Genomic DNA, 21,628 nt, shown 5'->3' on the forward strand with positions numbered 1-21,628 from the left:
ATTATTTGAATCAAATGTATTTGGGTAGAGCTTGGAACTGAAATTGCAATTCAAATTTACCTCCAGGATCTTTCCAGCCTACTTCCAAACTCTGTCAGTGTAAAGCTCTTTAAATAAATATAACATGTCAGCCATGACTAATATCAGATATCTTGCAGCTGAGTTTCAGCTGCAATTAAAACAATGGTGAGGCCATTCTGTTGACTGAAATGTACAGTGTCACCCAGCACTGGTTTTCCAGCCTCTCTTTACAGGAGTTCCAAGAACTGCAAAATGTTTTGCATTAACTGGCTTACTCTTGTGTTTCTCCAAATCATTTTTATACTTCAGGAAAATCAAACAGGAAGGCAGGGGAAACTCAATAGCTAGACTGTATGTTTAGAATATATTGATTTACCTTCTGTCCATTTAGATTGTTTCAGAGGCAAATATAAGTAGTTACTTGCAGCTGTCACAATGGACTCTGACAGGTCACCCATGATTTTATTATCCTATTTCAAATATTCCTTTTATTCATCATCGCAAAGAATATACTTGTTGTTCTCTCCAGACTTTGTATAGAAACCATGGTAACACAACTGGAAATTGAGATACCAGACTGTCCCAGTGTGTTTTGTTCAAGTGATAGATTTTTTTTTTGGAGGCAGCTGTGGCACACTGGGTCTCATTTCAGTCATATCTCTGGATCTATCACATTAGTATATAATAACCTTAGGGTCCTTGTCCTTTCTTACTAGTGTTAAAAGAAGAAAAAAATAGTCTTTAGAAATTACTGCCAAGTAGGAGTAAATTCTTATTGGAAGAATTTAAGAGATATAAAATAAAAAAGAAAATTGTTGTTTGGTATGGAATAACAAAAAATTGGAAAAAATCACAGAGGTGGAAGAGACAAAGAACTGAGGTTTTTTATGTCAGAATCACCACAATCAGCTTGGGAAAGGTTTCTGCTTCAGCAGATTCTACTGTAGCTATAGATTGAGTTATCTTAAAACTTATTAAATGAGGACAAGTTAGCCAGACAGTTCAATTTACCAGATCTATTGAGAAAACTTGGTAAGATAGTGGACTTGCAAATTGTTCCAAGATCAGTGAAAGTCAGTGAAAAAGCCAAATAACCAGAGTGGTTCAGCTTCCCTGGCTTCACTTGAGTGAATCTAGAGATGACAATTTACTCTTTCTTAGAGCATCCACATCTATGGCCTGTGGAAGTGTTGTCGGACAGGTGCTGTGTGTTGATGCCACATCTTACTTCAATTTGCTTGGCAAATAATTATTTGGAGTACTCTGGATGGTGACACAGCCACAAACTGTCTCAAAATATGACTTCTTCATTAAATAGTTTCTTAGATTAAATTTTACATAAGAAAGCATTCAGGATTTTAATTTTTGGCAACATCAGGGTCCTTTTTTTTTAATCAAAAGGTGTATGACATCCTGCTGACAGTACTCTTTGGTGTGTGCTAGACTTGTGAAAGCTGCAAAGCACTGGAGCTCACCTGGTTAATAGCATTTCTTCACAATAACAAGGAAAGCCACTATTTGGGAAATCCTAGATTTAAATCTATTAGACAGGCACAGTTTATGTAGTAATCACCACAATACAGAGTAGCAAAACATACTAATGTCCTGTGTTTCCTGAACACCCTTGTGGTTGACCTTGGCTGTTTGCCAGGTGCCCAGCAAAGCTGCTCTAACCCCCCCTCCTCATGTGAGTAAGGGAAAGGAAATATAACAAAAGGCTCCTGGATCAAGATAAGGAGAGGGAGAGATCACTCACCAGTTACCATCATGGGCAAAGGTGACCTGAACTGGGGAAAAAATATTTTATTACTGATCAAATCAGAGTAGGGCAATGAGAAATAAACACAAATGTTAACACTTTCCCCTACCCTTCCCTTCTTCTCAACTTCCCTCCCAATTTTCTCCTCCTCCTCACTCTCAGGGGAACGGGAAATGGGGACTACAGTCAGTTCATCATGTGTTGCCTCTGCTGCTCCTTCCTCCTCAGGGAGAGGAGTCCTCACAATCTTAACCTGCTCCAGCATGAGGTCCTCCAGGGGGAGCAGGTCCTCTGTGATCTCTGCTCCACCATGAACCTTTCAGGGGCTGCAGGGGCACAACTGTCTCACCATGGTTTTCACCACAGGCTGCAAGAGAATCTCTGCTCCAGCACCTGGGGCACCTCCTCCCCCTCCTTCTTCCCTGACTTTGATGCCTGCAGAGCTGGTGCTCTCAGGGATTGTCACTCCTCTCTCTGGCTGAAGTTGCACAGGAACTTTTCCCTGTTCTTAAATCTGTTATGCCAGAGGCACTACCGCCATCGCTGGTGGCCTTGGACCGGGGCATGTCCATCCTGGAGCCAGCTGGCATTGGCCCTGTTGAACCTGAGGGAAGCTTCTGGCAGCTTCTCTCAGAAGCCACCTCTATGGCCACCCTGCTACCAAAACCTGGACATGAAAACCCAGTGCAATCCTTTGCACTAGACATTCCTTAGGCATCGTAAATCATACTTTAACAAAAATACTAATGCTGATTCCCTCTTCTCTTGAAGATAGTCATCTGTATCTACAGTTGTTTCATCCTTATCCATGCCAATGCATTTTTTTTAATTCTCTTCATCCCTGTTTTCCAAAACACACCTCCAAGTTCATTAATCCCTTTCATTATCATCATAATCACTATTAATTCCCTCCACAGCTGTCAATCTTGGCAGCAGATAGGGAGTGGAGGAGCATTGCCACTTGTTAGTGCAGTTGTAATCTATATAAAGGACTGACAAATGTGGAATATTGCCAGTTTTCTCAGAATTTTAGAGGTGCTGGTGAGTATTGTTGAAATACCCACAGTCATCAGTTCCCAGTTTACATGGTACAGTTTTAATATTTCCTGACAGCAAATCCCACTTCACCTCCAGTAAATGGTTTTGCAATTTTCAGACCCATTGACTGTAGATTTGCTGTCAGTGATCCTATTTTTCAATTTTTCTTTCATTTAGAGGAACATTCTCACTGTGTGTAAAAGTTCACAGGAAAATATTGTTCTTTCTCCTTTTCTACAACTGCCAAATCTGTTCTTTTGGCTTATATTTCAAGAAGAGTGAAAAATCCCATAAAATTTTTATATTCTTATTTCCTACAACTTTTTCAGCCCCACTGTTGTAATACGTTTCTCCTGTTTGTAGTCCATCCCTCTTGCACAATATGAAGAGCACCAAGTTGTTGCCTTTGCATGCAATACTTGATATTCCTCTTCCACCAGTTTACAGTTTGTATTTTCCCTTCATTTCTATATCTCTCACTGTTGTCTGTCTTGCTGCTGACTCTCAGCAGCAGTATATTTCTCAATAAGTTTTGAAGCCTAATCCAAAGTCCATTCAGTACCCTCTAAATCCTTTGAATAATTTGCTGTATGTTTATGTTCCTTTTCTCCAGCAACACATCCTCCACTGCTCCAAAATCATTAGTCTCTTACTACAGTAATTATGACTACAGTGTAGCATATGGATTGGAATCTCAGTCTTGCATGCACAGTATTTACATTTTCCAGGTAGTTTCCAGGCCGGATCACTCATAAACCAGAGAGATAAGGTGGGGGAATCACAAGAGAAGGCAGAATTCAATTTAAAAGACAAAGAAGTAATGTGAAAGGAGAGTGATTCACCCAAAATCCCACAGGAGCTCTAGAAGAGAGCCAAAAAATACATCTGTGGCATCTAAACTCCAGTTAGGAACAAAGCCACATAACCACAGCTTAATTTCTTTTAAAGCTTGTGTTAATGCCTGCTTTTTGCCTTCAACCATCCCTATAAAATGTTTTGCAACATTCTGTTGGAAGGAGCCATATAAAGATAAATTGTGAGATAGTCTCTAGTTGACACATAAACTACTCTTTTGATCTTTCCAAGCTGGAATTGCATTATTTTGGTTTCATCTTTGTTTTTTATACCTCAGCTGCAGACCAGATTCATTGCTTTTGTAAGAAGGAGACATTAACGATCCTGAGAGTTTCATTGCTTTTGATATAATTTTGCCAAATGTCCCACACCACCTGAGTTTCTTTCATGGTATGCTGGAGGTCTGTAATACTTAACACAGAAGTCATTCTCCAATTTCTTGTTTTTAGTGCGTGTGACAGAAAAATGCACATTTTAAAGACAAAGTTGCCAGAATTGATCTTCTCAGGAAAGTATAAAAAATGCTTTTAATACCATTCTGAAGCTGAAAGATAAACAGGAACAGCTGCTAAATATCCTTCAAGGCAGCCCAAGATTCATTTCAATTACCCTGCACAGCATACCTCAGGTGCAGCACAGCATTTTCAGGTTTTATATCTATCAAATATAAGCCTAACACAGTGTTATTTCCTCCCACTTGTTATTGCCTCAGCATATCTGACTGGGGTTTCTTTTTTTTTTTTATTTTATACTGTTACCCTACTGCTTTAGAGGAAATGCAATATATGTCTACTGCAGCTCTCATTGCCTCAGTTAAAGTAATACTGGCCTATATATATATAAATATGTATGTATGTACATATATCTGTAATTTCTGCTTTCTTGTCTTTTAAATTTTTGCTGGGGCTGACCTTTGAGTCACATAATTTGTCTAGCCTTTGAAATGACACCTCCTTTAAAAAACAAGAACAAATAGTAAGCATAGGTCCACGCTTTCACTGAGCACTGGGTTGTTTGAAGACAGCCACAGAGAGCAAATTTCCTCTTAAAAAAATACAAATGATGTAACATACAATGGAAATACTGTTAGAAAAGTAAATAACATTATTTTAATACTCTTGCTTTTATGATATTTTACTATGTTTATGCGCGTTTTCCACTGAGTTAGCTGTCATGAGATGAAACAGATGAGGATTTCAAGGTTAATTTAAGAGGCAGATTTTACAAAATGTTTTTTTTTCAAGAAAATGATCCTCGTTTCTGCATGGCATGACTTCTTGCAAGATTGCTCTGGGTGGTAATAAGCTATTTTGGCATGGAGGCAGAGCATTCATTTGAGTCTCCATTCCCAATCTACCAGCGAACTTCCTCCTTAAAAAGGACTGTGCTTACTAGGAGAGTAAATGACATGTCCAGAGGCACCTACCCAGAGCTCCTATGGCTTAGTCAATTCTGTGATGGCAGACAGTAAGCAGCAGCTTCCAGAGTAGCTCTCAACTCTTATCTGACTGCACATCATTGTCCATGGAATTTAAGGACAAAGCCCCACTTCTGCTACTTTCAAGCCTTCCTTAGACATTTACATTAGTGTATTTAGGTTTGCTCTGTAATGAGATTAGATCCTCAAACATTTCATTATCAGGTCTCAGTTGGATGCCATGGCTAATTGCTAAGGGACTGTAAGGGCTGATACATAAATGATCTGTAAAAAGCAGCTATCTAAAGCACTTTGTCATTCAAGCCTTCACTCTAACCCCTATTTTCACCATTCACAGTATGAATAGCACAGTCAGTCAGGGGCTAGATTCCAGGACCAGGCAGATATACCCACTATAACACAAACAGGCAAGCACAATGAAAGTGGTCGAACTTAAACTCCCTTCCAACCTGAACTATTCCATTCTATTCTATTCTATTCTGTACTATTCTATTCTATTCTATTCTATTCATTTCTATTTCTATTATAGTTCTATTTCTATTTCCTTTCTATTCTATTTATATATATTTTATAATTTTCTTTTGAACATACTCTGCTTTTGCACAGTGAGGTTCTGGGGGGGAGAGTCTGCCACATTACCATATCCCAGTTACCAGCATGCCAAGAAGACCACCATGACTGTGGGAGAGGTCAGCACAGAATGATGTGGTTTTTTCCCATACACGTTAGTTAAAATGGGTTTTTTTGCCTCATTTGTTTCCAGGAACCATTCTTTCTTTCACTTGCTTTCTGTCTGCTTTCCAGGTGTGGATGTGTGGAGGTGGCATGTATGATGTTCCATGCTCTCGAGTTGGACACATCTACAGAAAGTACGTCCCGTATAAAGTCCCTTCTGGAACCAGCCTTGCACGGGTGAGTAATTGGGTCTTGCTGTTTTTCATTTTCATTCATTATCAGTCTCTTCATTCCTTGTGAACCAGTTTCCAGTAAACTATTAAAATGGAAAATGAATGTTTCTTTATTTTTCTGAAATGAGATGTGCAATTACTGCAGTTATCCTGCCTTTCGGAGATAAGATTGCCAAGAATAAAATGGAAGCTTAAAATTGCAGAGTTGGACGTCTCAGCACAGAAGCACGTTTCACGCTGATTCAAAAGAACCCAGGAATAACCTAAGGCTTGTGGTTCTCAAATTGCACAGTGTTGTCAGTTGTAGTTTTTGTAAGCAGGACCAATTTGAATGCACATTTTCTTATCAGTCAGCAGAACTGGCAGAATCTCATGGAAGGGATGTTTTCTAAGGCAAAGGGACTGAGTAACAATTATTTGAGCGTCTGTCTGATTATTGTGTAAAATCTGGTTGTGGCATACAGCCAGCTTGGAGCTCTGAGAGTGAGAAATTACAAGACCTCTAGACATTTCTCAAAGACTACTGAACACATTCATATCCATGAGGGGGCTTTTTGCTCAAAAGAAAATGTTCTGTAACTTTCTGGAGATGTTCACAGGATGTCAAAAGATGGGAGATGAAGGGCACAGATGTAGCTTCCAGGAAGATACTGGTATTTATTCATGCTTGAGTTTAATCTTTTCTGGTTTAGAGGGGTTTTTTTATAATAAAATGGCATTAATATTAAAGTCTGCATATTGCCATAGGGTAATACTTTATGAACCATAGTTTTTTCTTAATAATGAAAATGTGGTATGAATAAAAGAATGAATTTCTTGCTTTAAGGGGGAGATATTCTCAGTTTCAGCACCGCAGGACCAGGCTTGCTGTACTAACTGCAGCAGAAAAAGGAGGCTGCCTGTGCTGCCTGCCTGCCAGCTGGCTAGACAGAAAGAAGAATTTGCATTAACAGGACATCAGTGGTACACAATTCAGTAATGGAATTAGTGATGGGAGCAAAAACTGTATTGACTAAACTGTGAGATTAATATCTTCCCCAGGTATAGCTCTATGTCCTGTCAGAATTGCCTCATCCAGATTTTTGGACTGCCTGAATGAAACTCCTTCATTTATGATATTCCCTGCAAAACATCACACAGAACTGGAAATAAGAAATTCAAACCTCAGTCTCTATTTTCTTCTGTTACAGCACATAGTATCTCATTAGAGAATATGCTCTCTCATGCACTACCTGTAGGAGCAAAATACAGTAATTTCTATTTGTGCTACTGGCATCTTGCACAGTTCTGTGCTGAACTGACTTCCATGGTGGCACTGTGAATGCCTACAACCATCAGGAAGCCACAGCCTGCAGCCTCCCTGTACTATTTATTTTAGCGTGATTTCAAGAAATCATTTATGAAATATTACTGAAAAAACATTTCTATTTATAAATCTGATATCTCTGCCCATGCACAGACTGATTACTTTATAACTTGTGGGAAAAGATCTAGTGGTTGGTCGTATCCTTCCGTTGGGTAATTCTGTGTTGTGACAGTCCAAAACATGATGCTTAGGTAAATTTGTGATATACAGTTATCACTAACAGAAACTTTGAATTTTCAGACTCACAGCTTCTTTCCAGTACAGTATTCTTTCCATTGCATCAAGGCTAACAAGAGCACAAGAGCATCTCTATGTTTTGGTGTTTTGGGCTATTTCAATAACTAGGCAAGAAGGAGAATTTTGTCCTTGACCCATCATATTGTGTGTAATTTTAAATCTAAAAATATACTCTTTTGCTCATCCTTGCCAGAAAAAAAAAAAATTAAGGACAGATTAATCTTCAGTGTGTCAGCCCTAAATGGAGCTGTTAGCCAAAATAATATTAGGCAAATATCCACAGGAGTGGCCTGGATATTTCAACTGTCTTTGCTTTATCCTCCAAATGTTATGCTATTCAAAGACTATAATCTACACTTTATGAGTTTTTTATCAAAAACTTTGTTCTAGTTCAAATATATAATGAGTAACACACTCAAGAATATCTGGAAATATTATCCCCACTGCCAAAAGGAGTACTTTTCACTACTAAGTAGTTTCCACAATGGTTTTTACTAAATCCCTTTCTACCTTCTGCTGTTTAAAGGAGCATGCCAGAGATGCAGTTCACAAAGGAATGAGCCCAAAAAGCCCAGCTCTGGTTCTATAAATGAGTGCAAGAGACCTTTGTTAATCAAGGGAGAATTTCCCCTTGTGCAGATACTGCCTAAAATGTTGACAAATTTCCCCATCATTTTCCCCAGCAACAGCAGAAGGGAACTGGGGACTGGAATTAGGAAGAGAACAGATCTCCCAGACAAATTCAGGCACAGCCCAAATCATGCCATGGGTTTCCTTTCAAGCTGTTTCAACTTATGTTTACCCTTAGAACATAATCTTTAAAGTGAGCATTTTAACTTCCCTTGGGATTTCACCTCTCTTTATCTTTTAGCAGTGAGTTTCAACACACAGTTTCAGCCAGCTACGTAATACTTGACCAATCTCAGTATCTGCTTAGAGACCTGTAACCCGGCATGAGAATCATGTCTGCTTTAATAAATCAGAGACCTGTCAAAACCTTTGTTGCACCTTCATTAAATAGTCATTATTGTACCACACATAATAGTATGGATCATGATATCAATTTTATATCTTACCTGTCACTCAAGATTGGGGAAGCTTATGCATATTGGTTGCTGCCACATCCCACATAAACTGAAAAGCATACACATATAAAACAGTTAGTAATATTGTTTGGTGGTGGAGAGCAAAATTAAAGAAAGCCGTAAACGTGTAGTTTTATAAACAGATTCTGACAATTAAATGTAGATAAAAAGATTGAATATTTTTTGTCTGAAGATGTCTTAAAATATTGCTGCTTGCTGAAAGCAGTCAGTGTTAAATTTACAGGCAATTGCTCGTAAAGAAATATTAATAGGCATGCAGATGTCAACACTGATTCCACTTTTTAACCTGGAAACATCACATAATTATTCATTCATTCCAAACCTGTAAATCTGCACAAAGCTGCAGTAAATAATAACTAATTTCACCTGTTTGTTTTTGGTAAGGCATGTTTAGAAAGCAAACCCCCAGATCCTAAAAACTGCTGAATTGTTCTACTGGATTATTTTAGTTGCTTTTTGTATTTCTGATTCTTGCTTCCCTTTTAACAGTTTCAGCTAAGCCATTTACTTTTAGCAAGTTACCTATGAAATTGGACTGCAGTGTATATTCTTAGCATTTTCTTCTAGGTGTATCTCAATTTATTATTTATTTTCTTTAGTTTTGTATTTGCTTTTTGGGTGGTTTTTTTTCTACTTGTGATCCTATAAAAGCTGTAAGAAATATATCAATAAAATCTCATTGTTCCATAGGATTTGCAGAGATGAACTAAGTTTCAAAATATATCCACAGAATTTCTTTTTCTTGCAGGTATTTTACACAGCATTTTAGGATTAGCCACAGAGCATTAGCACATTAGGCCTTTTTGAAGAGAAGGGCAATCCCACTGAAATTCAAATTGGATGCTAACTCCACAGGGTGGTGAATCCTAACCTTAAGTTGAATTCCTCCCTGTCTGCCAGGACATGGGATCCCACAGTTTAGCTATCAAAAAAGATCATAAAGGAGATGGAGAACTAGATATTCTTGGACAATAACTACATCAAAATGGTGGTAGCTACTTTTCAGGATTTACTGCATAGACTAGCACTGGAACCCAAGTTATGAGGCTAAAAAATCTATTTGAGTCAAACCCCTGAACTGTTCCAGGCTCAGCTGCTGGGATGGGCTATGGACTGTATGGGTCTGTAACACAAGCATGGCAACAGCCAGCAAATTTGTGGAGATGTTCTTGTAGTGTCATTCTGTGTTCCACAGCCACAGAGCTAGGGGCAGGCAGCATCCATCCTCACTGGGACCAGAAACATCCCTGCCCCAAACTCTGCAGGTTGGCCTCATTTGAGCAAGAGGTTTAGATTTTCCAGTGCATGGATCTATTTTTGTGTACCTGGTGGAGATGCAGACTTTTATAGAGAGGATGAAATCCTGTTTGTTTTCAGATGACGTCTCTGGAATTTCAAGCTTTAGGTATTTGCAAACTACTGGCTGAAAATAAATAGGCTCTTGCCTCTCTGCCAGCTGTGCTAACTCATAGAAGATTTATTTATATACCACATGAGCTTTGTCATCTGGTTAGAATACTGTCTTCCATGCAGATGCATTTCTTTTATGCCTGCAGACATCTCTTTATTTGGGTTGGGTTTTGCTGGTTCTTGGAGTTTTTTACATAAATATTTCTGATATGAAATCCAGTTAAGTTTAAAACACAGTTATGTGTTATAAGATATCCAAGGAGGGGAAATATTGACAAATAGCACTGTGTAAATTAAGAAGGAGTTAGGGGAGAAAGGGAAAGGTATGAAACCCCCCTAAGCTGAGGCTTAACTGATGTGGGCAGGTTAAAGTATTAAAACCTGATCATCACAAGATTGTGGTTAATGTCCAGGAAATGTTTTATTCTTTTTCTGCTGTAGAAATTCACAGAAATGGTAAACTTTGTGTTCTGACACTGATGGAAGGATCTTTGCACAAAACTCAGAGTATCGTTTTTCTCCTTGTGAGTGCTCTGGAGTTTTATACCCTGCTGCTTCTGGCATATTAGTCCATACTTCTTGGATGAGCTCCTCCAGTCATTTCATTCTCTTCTCTTCTCTGTGATGATTCATTGTAACATTATGCTACCGATATTCCAGAGGAACATAGAGTTGTCTTGACTGGATAGATCCCAATGCACTTTTAAAATACATTTTGCGTAAAACAAACTGTATATTGTATTATTTCCAGCCAAATTAAATACAGCTGCTTGTAGAGGTAAACAGGGCACCCATTTTGAATTAGCCACAATACTGTGCTTCACAACAAAAATAGAAAAATTTAAATTGGTAAGATGTAGGTGAGGTGAAAATAATACCACTAGAATTTTACTAGAAAAAAAAGAGATTAATCTGCCAAGACTGTTGTGTTATTCTTGGCAAGAGAACAGTAATGTTCCCTCTTACATTTCACAACCAAAATACAGTCGGGCCTCAGACATGGTGTGGTGATTTGTATTTGACTGGCATAACTGAAAGTGATTTTGATGTCCTGTCTCATGTAACAAATACCAGCTGGTGACATCCAGCTTCCTGGAAAATGTTCAGATTAAATGCAGGACAATAGGATCTCATTACAGGTTTCAAATGTTCCAGTAGTAGTTTGATATTGACAAAAGTAAAGTCTATTGATTGAGATCAGGGTCAGTTTCATGTGGTGAGATAGACACAAAAGCAGAAAAGAACCAGTTATGCGGGTGAAATGAAACAAACAATAAAACCATTGTGCTCCTTTAGAGACACCTGATAAAAATCTTTAGAACATCTGGAGAAACCAAGAACAGGAATTACAGTGTTATATTAGTTCAAGGGCTGCATCTAAAATGTTAATTGGAACAGCTGCACCTAGAGGATGGAGGTGTGCTGGCTCGCAGTATAGCTCAGGAGCTCTCTTACGAGTGCTGTCATCTCAAGCCAGCACACCTTCCACAGTGACAAAGTGAGAAACTACCTCTCTCATATTAGGAACTAATCCAGTTAAACTTTGCTTAGAGCTTTTATTTATGGACCTGTCCTTTGACATGTCCCTGTGTCACCCTGATATTCCATTCTCATGGCCAGTGTCTGCTTTCTTCTCACTGAGTATTATCACATCTCCTGAAAATGGCAGATGATCTTACACACTTAAAAAAGGGACAGTCATTTGATCACAGAGGTGTATCTACCCTGCTCACTGAACAAAATGGCCCATGAAAAATTTTCTTTTTTCAAGTGCAGAAGTCTTCATTTGTCTCTCTCTTTGTCCAGTCAAGTTGATTTAAACTCTTTTATTGAAGTCTGCTGTGCTGGCTTTGGCTGAGATAGAGTTAATTTTCTTCAGAGTAATTAGTATGGGGCTGTGTTTTGGTTTAGTGCTGGAAACTGTGATCAGTGTAGAGATATTTTCCTTATTGCTCAGCAGGGCCTTTTCTGCTCTTCACACCACCACCCCCACCGAGCAAGCAGGGTAAGGAGCTGGGAAGAGACACAGCTAGAACGGCTGATCCAAACTGACCACAGGGATATTCCAGACCATATGGCATCAGGCTCTGTATATAAAGCTGAGGAAGAAGGAGGAAAGAGGGGTGTTTAGAGTGATGGTGTTTGTGCTCCCAAGTCACCATTAGGCGTGAAGGAGCCCTGCTTTCCTGGAGATGACTGAACACCAGCCTTTCCATGGGGAGAGGTGAATGGCTTCGCTTGTGTGCACAGTTTTTCCTTTCCCTGTTAAATTGTCTTTATCTCAACTCTTGAGTTCTCTCACTTTCACTCTTTGGATTCTCTCTCCCGCTCCTTTAAGGAGGACTGAGTAAGTGGCTGTGTGGTGCTTACTTGTCAGTTGAAGTTAAACCATGACATCCATGTGTCCGTGACATTGTACCTTACTGTCTTGTAGGCTATCGTTGATTAAAAATGCAAAGCAAAATCGCAGTCTTAAATGTGTGAGTTCATATAAACTTAAATAAAATTTGTCTAAATGTAAGCCCAGTGGTAAAGAATTTACCAGAGAGTAAAATTGTAACAGTGATTAAGATTATATCAAGAATGTGTAAATGAGCAACTGATGACAGCTGATGACTCAGTGTGGTTGCTGTCACTGTTGTATTCATCTCACAGTTTCTTTGTGACAGCTGTTACAACCTAACATATAGAAATATGCATCTACTGAAATACCATTGGCCTTATTTATTCTCATACAGAAATTTTCCACTGAAAATGACAAAAGAGAGAACAAATTGTCATGGGTCTTCTTGGATAGGTCCTGAGAACCTCCTCAGATGTCCACTTAGAGTCCCTCTGACTTCTTCATTTTGTGGGTCAATTCATGTAACTAGTTAATAATTACTTGATCTTCATTGAATTGTTTTTATTTAATTTTTTTCCTTTTTTTTTTCCTATTAAGAGTAACCAATCTGGACATCTGTAGCCTTGCAGTGAATTTGTCAACCAAGCTAAGCTACGCCATTTTCAGCTGTAGAAACATGTTGTCAAGCATTGGAACAGGCTGCCCGGGGAAGTGGTTGAGTCACCGTCCCTGGAGGTATTTAAAAGACCTGTAGATGTGGCACTTAGGGACATGGTTTAGTGGTGGACTTGGCAATAATGGGCTAACAGTTGGACTCGATGATCCTTGAGGTCAGTTTGAATCTAAATGATTCTATGATTCTGTTTTTCTTTTTTTCCTTTCCACATTCATTTACATGAGGCTTTCAGATTGAATCCAAGCAAGAGTGATCTACCACAAAGATATCCCCAAACTGGTTCTTCCTATAAGTGGTATTTGATGCCATTTGAAAAACTTTTTAAAGGAGTGTTCTGGACAAAATAACATAAATAGTACCAGGAGACAGAAATCAAGAAGATTGAAATCGAATTCCTGTAGACTCTAAATTACTTGAAGATTACTTTCACTGTGAAACTTAACTGTCTCATGATGATGAAAAGACTTTCACAAAATGCAACCTAATCTGGAAGGCTCCTAAAGTTCTTTGGCCTGCAAGTTCTGGGGGAGTATGCCCACACAGAGTAAAATCCTATCAAACTGCTTAAAGCCTGGTTTACAGCTAGACTCTGTCAAGATTGGGTAGCTATTCAAAACCAGTCCCACTTGTGCTTATATGACATGCTCAGCTTGTATCTAGCCTCACCTAAGGGTCAGGCAAGGAGGAAGTGACCATTCTCCTTCCTCCATCCATTGTGTCAGACATCCACCCAAATTATGGGAATGACAACTCTGGAAGACTTGTAAAGGATTTGAAATCACATCCTTACCTTGCAGTAAGTCATTTGATTGGTAGCCCTAAAGTGCTCTGAGATGAGGGCTCTTGTTTTGGTTGTGCTCCTCAGATAGGATGAGTAAAGGCCCAGCAGCTCCCTACCATAATTGTCAGACAAGAGTTATGATCCTATGAGGTTCTCTGCAATTTATCATGCTGCTAGACAGCCACAGAATGGGAATTTTCAGCTTACAAGTTCACCCATCTCATCTTGGACAGCCTGTATTTTTGCTCTAGGAACATGCTGTGTTCTAAACAAGAAGGTAAATGATGTTTGCCTTTTCTGTGCAAGGTTGCACCAAACCAGCTTTCAGTACAGCAGCTCTTCTTGACTGCATTCAATTCAAGCATGGGGAGTTTTACTACTAGTCTGGACACATTTATGTTAAAAGAAAGTATGGTGATTTGTGAGCTTGTGTAGTGGTAATAAGGATAAGAAATCCTAACCCAGGCTAAGTGAGGTCAACAAACCTCTTTGAAATTAATTTGTTTAGATGCTGAGTGCTTGCCCCAGAAACAGCTTCTTACTACTCCAGAACACAGTGTTCTGTTTGGTCATGTTCATAAGTAGTCTGGAGATTTAGAGCTAGCAAATCAAGAGTCTGTATTTTTAAAAACAAACGTATTGAAAGGGCTGCCTCAGAAGGGTTTGGCTTATGAAATCAATGTATAAACATAGTAAGGATACTATACTAGTTCATTACAGGTGATTTTTAGCATATGATGGAAAGAATGGTCTTGGAAGAACAGGAAAGCAAAGTTTTAAGTAGATTTATCCAAAGTGTTCCTACCTGATACTTGGGGAATCGTAGGAAGAACTGACTTTTTTTCTTAATACTGAGTTTGGTGGGTTTACACAAAAACACACATGAAAAAACCAAACAGTTATAAACGTGGTATTGGAAAACAAAAAGTTTTTGACCAGTGAATTAAAATTTTGAGTTAGTGACCAGGTATAATATCAAGATTTTTGTTGCACTCCTGTTTTATCGGTAACAATCATCTAAAGCAGAATGCAGTCCTTTTAGTGCAGCCAAGTAACTAAAGAAGAAAGTCCATCGGAGACTACTTCTAGTATAGGTGGTGCAAGACTTACCTTGAATTTTTCTTTCCCAAGAGAACTTTTTATTTTTTACTGTACATTCACTGTATGGCTCTTTTTATAGTATGGTTTTTAAATCCTATCAGATGAAGTGATTGCAAAAAACTATTTTATAGAACAGTCCTAAACTGCATTTGCATTTGTAGCAAATTAGGTATGCAGCATTGCAGTGAAAGTTATGCTAGAAATCACACATATTTTCATTATTTTGTATTTTTGTTTAATGTTCCTAATAATATTTTTTTGCCTTATGTACAAAATCTCATCACATAATATTTGTATGTGTCAGAAAAATTCTGTGTTACAGGTTTTCTGCTAGAAAAGTGAGATTGTCATTTAGATGACGTTCTTGATTTTTTTCTGGTTTTCATTGTCCTACCCAGTTCCTGTTCTTGAATTCTAATTTCTTGTAAAGTTATTTAGGTCTTCATGAAATTACAGCACAAGTCAAACTTATGTGGTGCTCAAGCCATTTTTGAATAAGGATATGAGTGTTGTGAATTCTTACACTGCTTTAATGTTACTTGCTTTATACCTGCAGGTTTAGCATACTTGCTTCACAGAGAGAAAGTACACAGAAACTTATCTTGCAGTGTCAGCTAAAAGTACTTCCTTTGTTCTGTGTCTTGCTGTCTTTGTATTCAGATAAGCCTTATTAGTTCAGAGACATTTAGTATACGTAGATTAATAAAATTCAGGAAAAGAATTTTCCAGTGAATCTTGAAGGCAAGTCAGAGTATGAATCCAGCTTACTTAGATGCAGAGAATGTTCTGAAAAGAAACATTATCTTATGTTGATGGTAATCAGATATATGTTGTCCTCCAGCTTATTACAGAGTGAATCTCAGCATTTTGTAGTTAGTGTTCTATAAAAAGAATATTATAAAACTTGATTATCTTGTTTTTACAATCAAAGCAATAAGAACACCCTAGTGTCTCAAGGTCATCCAGAGAGATGTTGCTTTGTTGGTGGGATAAAAGGTTATTGGGTAGCTGTGGCAATATAGAATAGACCAAGCCCATACTCCACCACAACATCTGCATATAAATTTGTGTGGATTGAGTTACAGGAGGAATTTTAAAATCAAACAAAAATACAGAAAAAAATGCCCACTTCTTGGTGGTAAATAACAATAAAATATATCTTTTCAGTCTACCCAGAACTTTTCTTTGCAATGGTATTTGTTTTATTTTATAATTTGAGGCAGCTAATTTAATTAATTATAATTTGAATAAATTCTTATGCAGCAAAATAGGTAACTCTGTTTCCTATAAAATGCCAACAAAAATGAACTTTGTGGAACACAGCCAGAACTGGGTTTCATGGAACCTAAATAGTCTTAGATATGTTCACAGGATGAGTGAGTGCAGAAAGCCACAGGTTGTTGTGGCTCCTATTCGAGGATTGGTCTTTTTCTTCAGATCAATTCCTCTTCAGGGCTGCTTGCCCCCAAACATTCACTTGTAAGATCTCACCCTAAAATTTAGGTAGGAATTGCTTGGTGACTAAGCAGTATCATGACAGATTGAAATTCAAATGCCTTTCAAATGCAAAGTGAAATACATCAGAAGGAAGAATTTGAACCATTCTTCCACATTAGCAGGTCTGAAAAAACAGGGGCCGATGTAAGCAGCAGAAAGGAAATTTTTGTTCAACATCCATCATTAATCAAAACCCCATATGAAGAATGTGCATAAAGAATGTGAAGGAAAATAAGATGTTCAAAAGATGAAGGCTGTCTCTCACAGAGCCAGCAGGAAAGCAAGGTACTTAGTACTCTGTAGTGTTTGCTCAACAGTGCAATAAAGATAGCATACGGTTACTGGACCTCTTCCAGGTTTTAAGACTGAGAAATGAGACCAGCTAAGTTTAAAAATTGTGTGGAAAGCTGATTTCTTGTTTTGTTTAGTTTTACATTTTCCCTGTTATGAATATCATTCACTCAAAACATGAGGAAATTAAGGTTTACTCTTTTTTGTGCCCCACAGAACCTGAAGCGAGTGGCCGAGACGTGGATGGATGAGTTTGCAGAGTACATTTACCAGCGACGGCCCGAGTACAGACATCTCTCCACTGGTGACATCTCTGCCCAGAAGGAGCTGCGCAAGCACCTCAAGTGTAAAGATTTCAAGTGGTTCATGGCTGCAGTGGCTTGGGATGTCCCCAAATATTACCCTCCTGTGGAGCCTCCACCTGCTGCCTGGGGGGAGGTGAGGAATAGATTGAATTTAAATGAATCCAACATTTTAGATTGAGGGAAATTAAAACTATTAAATGAGAGTAAACCTGATGTTAAGTAGTGTTATTAAGGAAGTTCACAGAGGTTGAAACAGTCCCTGAACTATCCATTAAAATGAGAACTATCTTAGAACTATCACTGTTGCTTTTGTAACTCATTTCAACTTTGTGTGTAGAGGGCATATGATGTATGCACAATGAGGACAAGAATGAGTAAAAAAGTATGTAGCACTCATTACTGCATGTTGCAGAAGATTTGAGATTCGGAGAATCACCTTAGTAAAAAGTAGGTCTGAAGTCACTGCTTGGGATTTTTTGCATATCTACTGGTACAACTCCTGCTGTCCTTACAAGGACAGTTGTGTGCAGATGGAGTTAGGTTTGCTCACACATGAAATGTGAAAAGCAAAGCCTGGATACTTTCCTTTTAAAATGACTGATCTTGCTCAGCTGTTCTATGAATTCTGTAAGTGCTGTCATCACTGAGTACCAGTAGCAGACAAATACAATTTCTCCATTGATGGACGAGAGGAGGGAGAGACCACAAAAGCATCACCGCAGAGCAAGGGCTGAGCAAACAGCCAGCTGTGATCAAAGATGTTCTGCATTCAGACCTTTGTGAAGAGCAGAGCTGTAGCAAACCTTGCTTTGACAGTTTGTTTTGTGCAGAAGAAATGAGAACACAAGGAGAGCAATGAGAAGAAATTACTTCCTTAGTTGCACTGAAAAATTGCTGTGGCTTTTGCCCCCAGAACTACAGCAGCTTCACACCGTGGATAGGTCATGTGCAGAAAGCTCTTTCCTCTCAGTTTATTAAGATATATAAAGAAAGTTTCACTCTTCCAGTGTATTGTGCTACTTTTTAAAAACTATAGGAATATCTGTACTGTGAGTTCCAGCCTTTTCTGATTTTTTGTGTATATTCTTGGGGCTCTCAGAAAATTAACTTTCATATTTGAAACCAGAGGCTGAAGTTGAAACTTTGACCAAAACATTTGGTAAGATCAGGCACAAGTCTGCATATTCTCAGTGGTCAAGACTGGACCATAGACTTCTAAACATAGGAACCTCTACTATTCTCCAGAATTTATATTTAGAAAGGCAAATTACCTCATAGTGAGATTTCTAAAATATATTTCTCTGGTACTAGCAATCCTTAATTCTTCTTTATAAGCGATCAGTTAAAGATGTTCAAAAAACTCCAATTTATATGTGTCATACTGTTTGCTACTTCTTGGCAGTAATGAATTCCTTTGTTGTTAAAGTTTCTTCTTTTTGATGCTGCTGCCCACTTTATGAGATGAATGTGTAGTGAGAGGTAAGGAATTTATCAGTAGAAGTCAGGCTGGATCAGATTGCTGTGACTCCTACTGTGATCTTCCTTCACCATCTTTCATATTTATACATGGGCGTCCTTGGAGGACTGGGATCAGGAGATGTGTAATTTCTCTGGCCAGCTGGACAATCCTTAACTCAATCAAGAGGGTCTAAGAGGAGGAGCTTGTGATTCAGGTATTCATTCTTTTCACAGCAATATTAATATAATCTCTGCATAAACCCAGGTATTTTAACAGTAAATCAAAATCATACCAATGGTGTGAAATCTGTGCCTTAAAAGCATTTACCAAGTTCTTAGGAAGGACATGAAGACCAAAGATTTTCTTTTTTGTCTAAAACATACTTTCTCTAAAATGACAGGAAGAGAACTATCAGCCCTCCTTCTCTTGTTTTTCCTGAGATTGTCACATTCCTGTGCAGTTTTAATTAATTTGTTGGCACTTGCAAGGACCTTGAAAGACCTTGAAGGTCAATGGCTGTGAGAAGCCGAAAGAGGGAAGCAGACTGTAATATTACTGCTTTGTAGGAATCACTCAGCTCTTGAAACCTTGCTGATTATACACACCAAAAGTCTGTGCCAATACTGACTGTCATTTAGTACCCTCTCTGCTTCCATTTTGAAATACTTTATATCAGACTGCCTGTGCCAGTCTGATAAAGAGTAAACAATGAAGTACACAGACAAATTTGACTCTAGCATTTTGATATCTAGCTAGTAAAAGCATGTGGTGTGAAAGCAGACGTCTCTTAAACAGCCTCTGCTCAGTTCCTCTTTTTTTGCAAACACATTTATTTAAAATCTGACTCTTACATTTCTTGAAAAAATCTGTTTATGATAGAAAATAAGGACATTTTGAAAACAAAAACAAAAAGCAAGTTTTTTTCTACACTTATCATGGTCTTATATCTTATGTGTGTTTGTGCCTTTGTCCTTGTAGCTGGCAGGGTCTACATACCCTTGATAATCTGTTCTGCCATGTAACATCTGAAATATGTGCAGTAGAGCAATGTAACAGCAAATCCAGATAGATTAAGGTTAGTGAGACTGGTGCTTCTCTGTTTGAGTGACGTAACTGTACTCTTTTCCACTGTGGAAAAGAGGAACATTTTCAATTAGGTTTTGTTCTTACTCTTTTGAATATTCTGGAAAGTCTGGTACAAGTTGAAAACAGTAATACCCATCCCATGCTTTTTTAAAGACAGAATAATATATTTGTAATGTGAATTTGAAGTCCTACCTAAAACAATAGGTGTGAATTTGCCACAAGGTGTTTTCTTAGGAAGTGCTCATGAATTTACAAGCTGTGATCCAGCATGAGTATATTGTGCAGATATCACAGCTTCCAGTATCTTTGAAAACACGTTTTGCATTAAATCAATCATATAATATCAGACATTGTCATTTATTTTAGATTTCATGAATTCTATAGTCAAGGTGATGCAAAAAAAAGTTTTTATTCAGTCAAAAGGGAATTATTTAATCTTGGTTTCACTTGCTGTTACATGAACTTCAATAATTTAATGAGGAAATGTCTCAGTCAGTGCAGCAGTGCTAAGCTGTAGAACCTGAGAGTACTCCTTTCTCAGCCCCCAACTCATGGATTTTTACAGCACTGCCATGAAAATGTGGCATATAAAGTCAATGTGGCACATTTGAAAAAAGAAGAAAGCCTAAGAGCTGACTAACTTCTCTTTCAGTTATTTTCCTTCTTTTAAAATGTGTCATCCTCATACCCTTAATGAGTCAGTCTGAGCCCAGCAAGTGTCACACATCTGATGAACAAAAGCAATATAACCCCACCCTGCACAGACCGAGTGCTGCACAGCTGGACTGTTCAAATTCTTTTATCAGGATCAATGTCACACTGAGTAAGAGTCCCGTGTTTCTTCAGTGGGGTTTTTGGCAGTGCTTGACTTCTTTACCTTTGACTTTTTCTTTTTCATGGCTCACACAAAGGATAAATAGTTCTAAAATTACTGTGTATTGGTTGACAGAAGAAGTGGCTCATTTTTATATATTTGATCCATAGACATTGATGGCCCTAGGGTTATCTGAGTATGTAAGCAGTGCACTAAAACTGGCTCTACAAAAGAAAAGTAACATAAATGAATACTGCTAATGTCTTCTAAGAGTTAAATCCATTTTCATATTTAAGGCATTAAATCAGATGTAGGGGAGAGTATTACATAAACTAATAGTACAAGGTGCTTCTGTTGTTGCTGTATCCGTAAGCATTGTCCTAACACCATCTCCACAGTCATTGTTCACAAATGACTGTATTGAACATACAGTTGTCTTTAGATTGCTACACTTTCCCTCTTTCTGCTTTTGGCACAGAGAATTTCATGTCATGGTGAGCATGCAGGGCAGCTCCCACAACCCCTGGGAGTTTGGCTCTCCCACTCTGGCTCACCACTCCCAGGCTCCATGAAGGGTGAAGTGGGTTACACCTGGTGACAGCCTGGCTCCTGGGCAGGTGGGACAAGGCTGCAAGAGCCAGGACATCAGCTACTACTTCAACAGCAAGTCTTGCAGGAACCCATTTACCTGGGAAAAGTTGTAGAGTTTTAGAATTACCAAAGAATATTGGTCAGTATAACTCTGGTCTCTAGGAGGCTGTATTCTCTATGCTTCTACACCTCATCTGCTCTCTGAAAGGACTACAGTGCCCATAGGGGGTTAGGGTGGCATTTCAAGAACTAAGTATGTATGATGACTTAGAGATAGCATCCTGTGCTTTTATCAGAATTTGTTTAATTCTGAAATAGCCTTTAATATCACCACTTACCATCCTTGTCAGTGCATACATCGAAGTCCTTGGAAACATGGTTTTCCTGTATGCTTATCTGTGTGTACAAATGATGGCATTTAAGGCTGAGCAAAAAAGTTTTGTATGTAGCAACTCAATGCCTTACCTTCATGGCTGATAAAATCTGTCTCCTGTTCATCCCTGGTCTTACAATTTCACAAATAGGAATGTTGGAAACATGTTAGG

The 21,628-nt window shown here is 38.4% G+C and overlaps 1 protein-coding gene across 1 annotated transcript in view; it reads left to right on the forward strand.

Moving 5' to 3' along the window:
* Window positions 1-21,628, forward strand: part of GALNTL6 (polypeptide N-acetylgalactosaminyltransferase like 6) — a 437,607-nt gene that overhangs the window by 392,072 nt on the left and 23,907 nt on the right. Inside the window, exons 8-9 of the mRNA XM_071432077.1 lie at window positions 5,916-6,023; window positions 17,045-17,266. Coding sequence (XP_071288178.1) covers window positions 5,916-6,023; window positions 17,045-17,266 — 330 coding nt within the window. The remainder of the gene's footprint in view (window positions 1-5,915; window positions 6,024-17,044; window positions 17,267-21,628) is intronic.

This window comes from Agelaius tricolor, unplaced genomic scaffold (genome assembly GCF_023055355.1).
Source record: "Agelaius tricolor isolate 1412-34295 unplaced genomic scaffold, bAgeTri1.0.p SCAF_8, whole genome shotgun sequence".
NCBI classification, from domain to species: Eukaryota; Metazoa; Chordata; class Aves; order Passeriformes; family Icteridae; genus Agelaius; species Agelaius tricolor.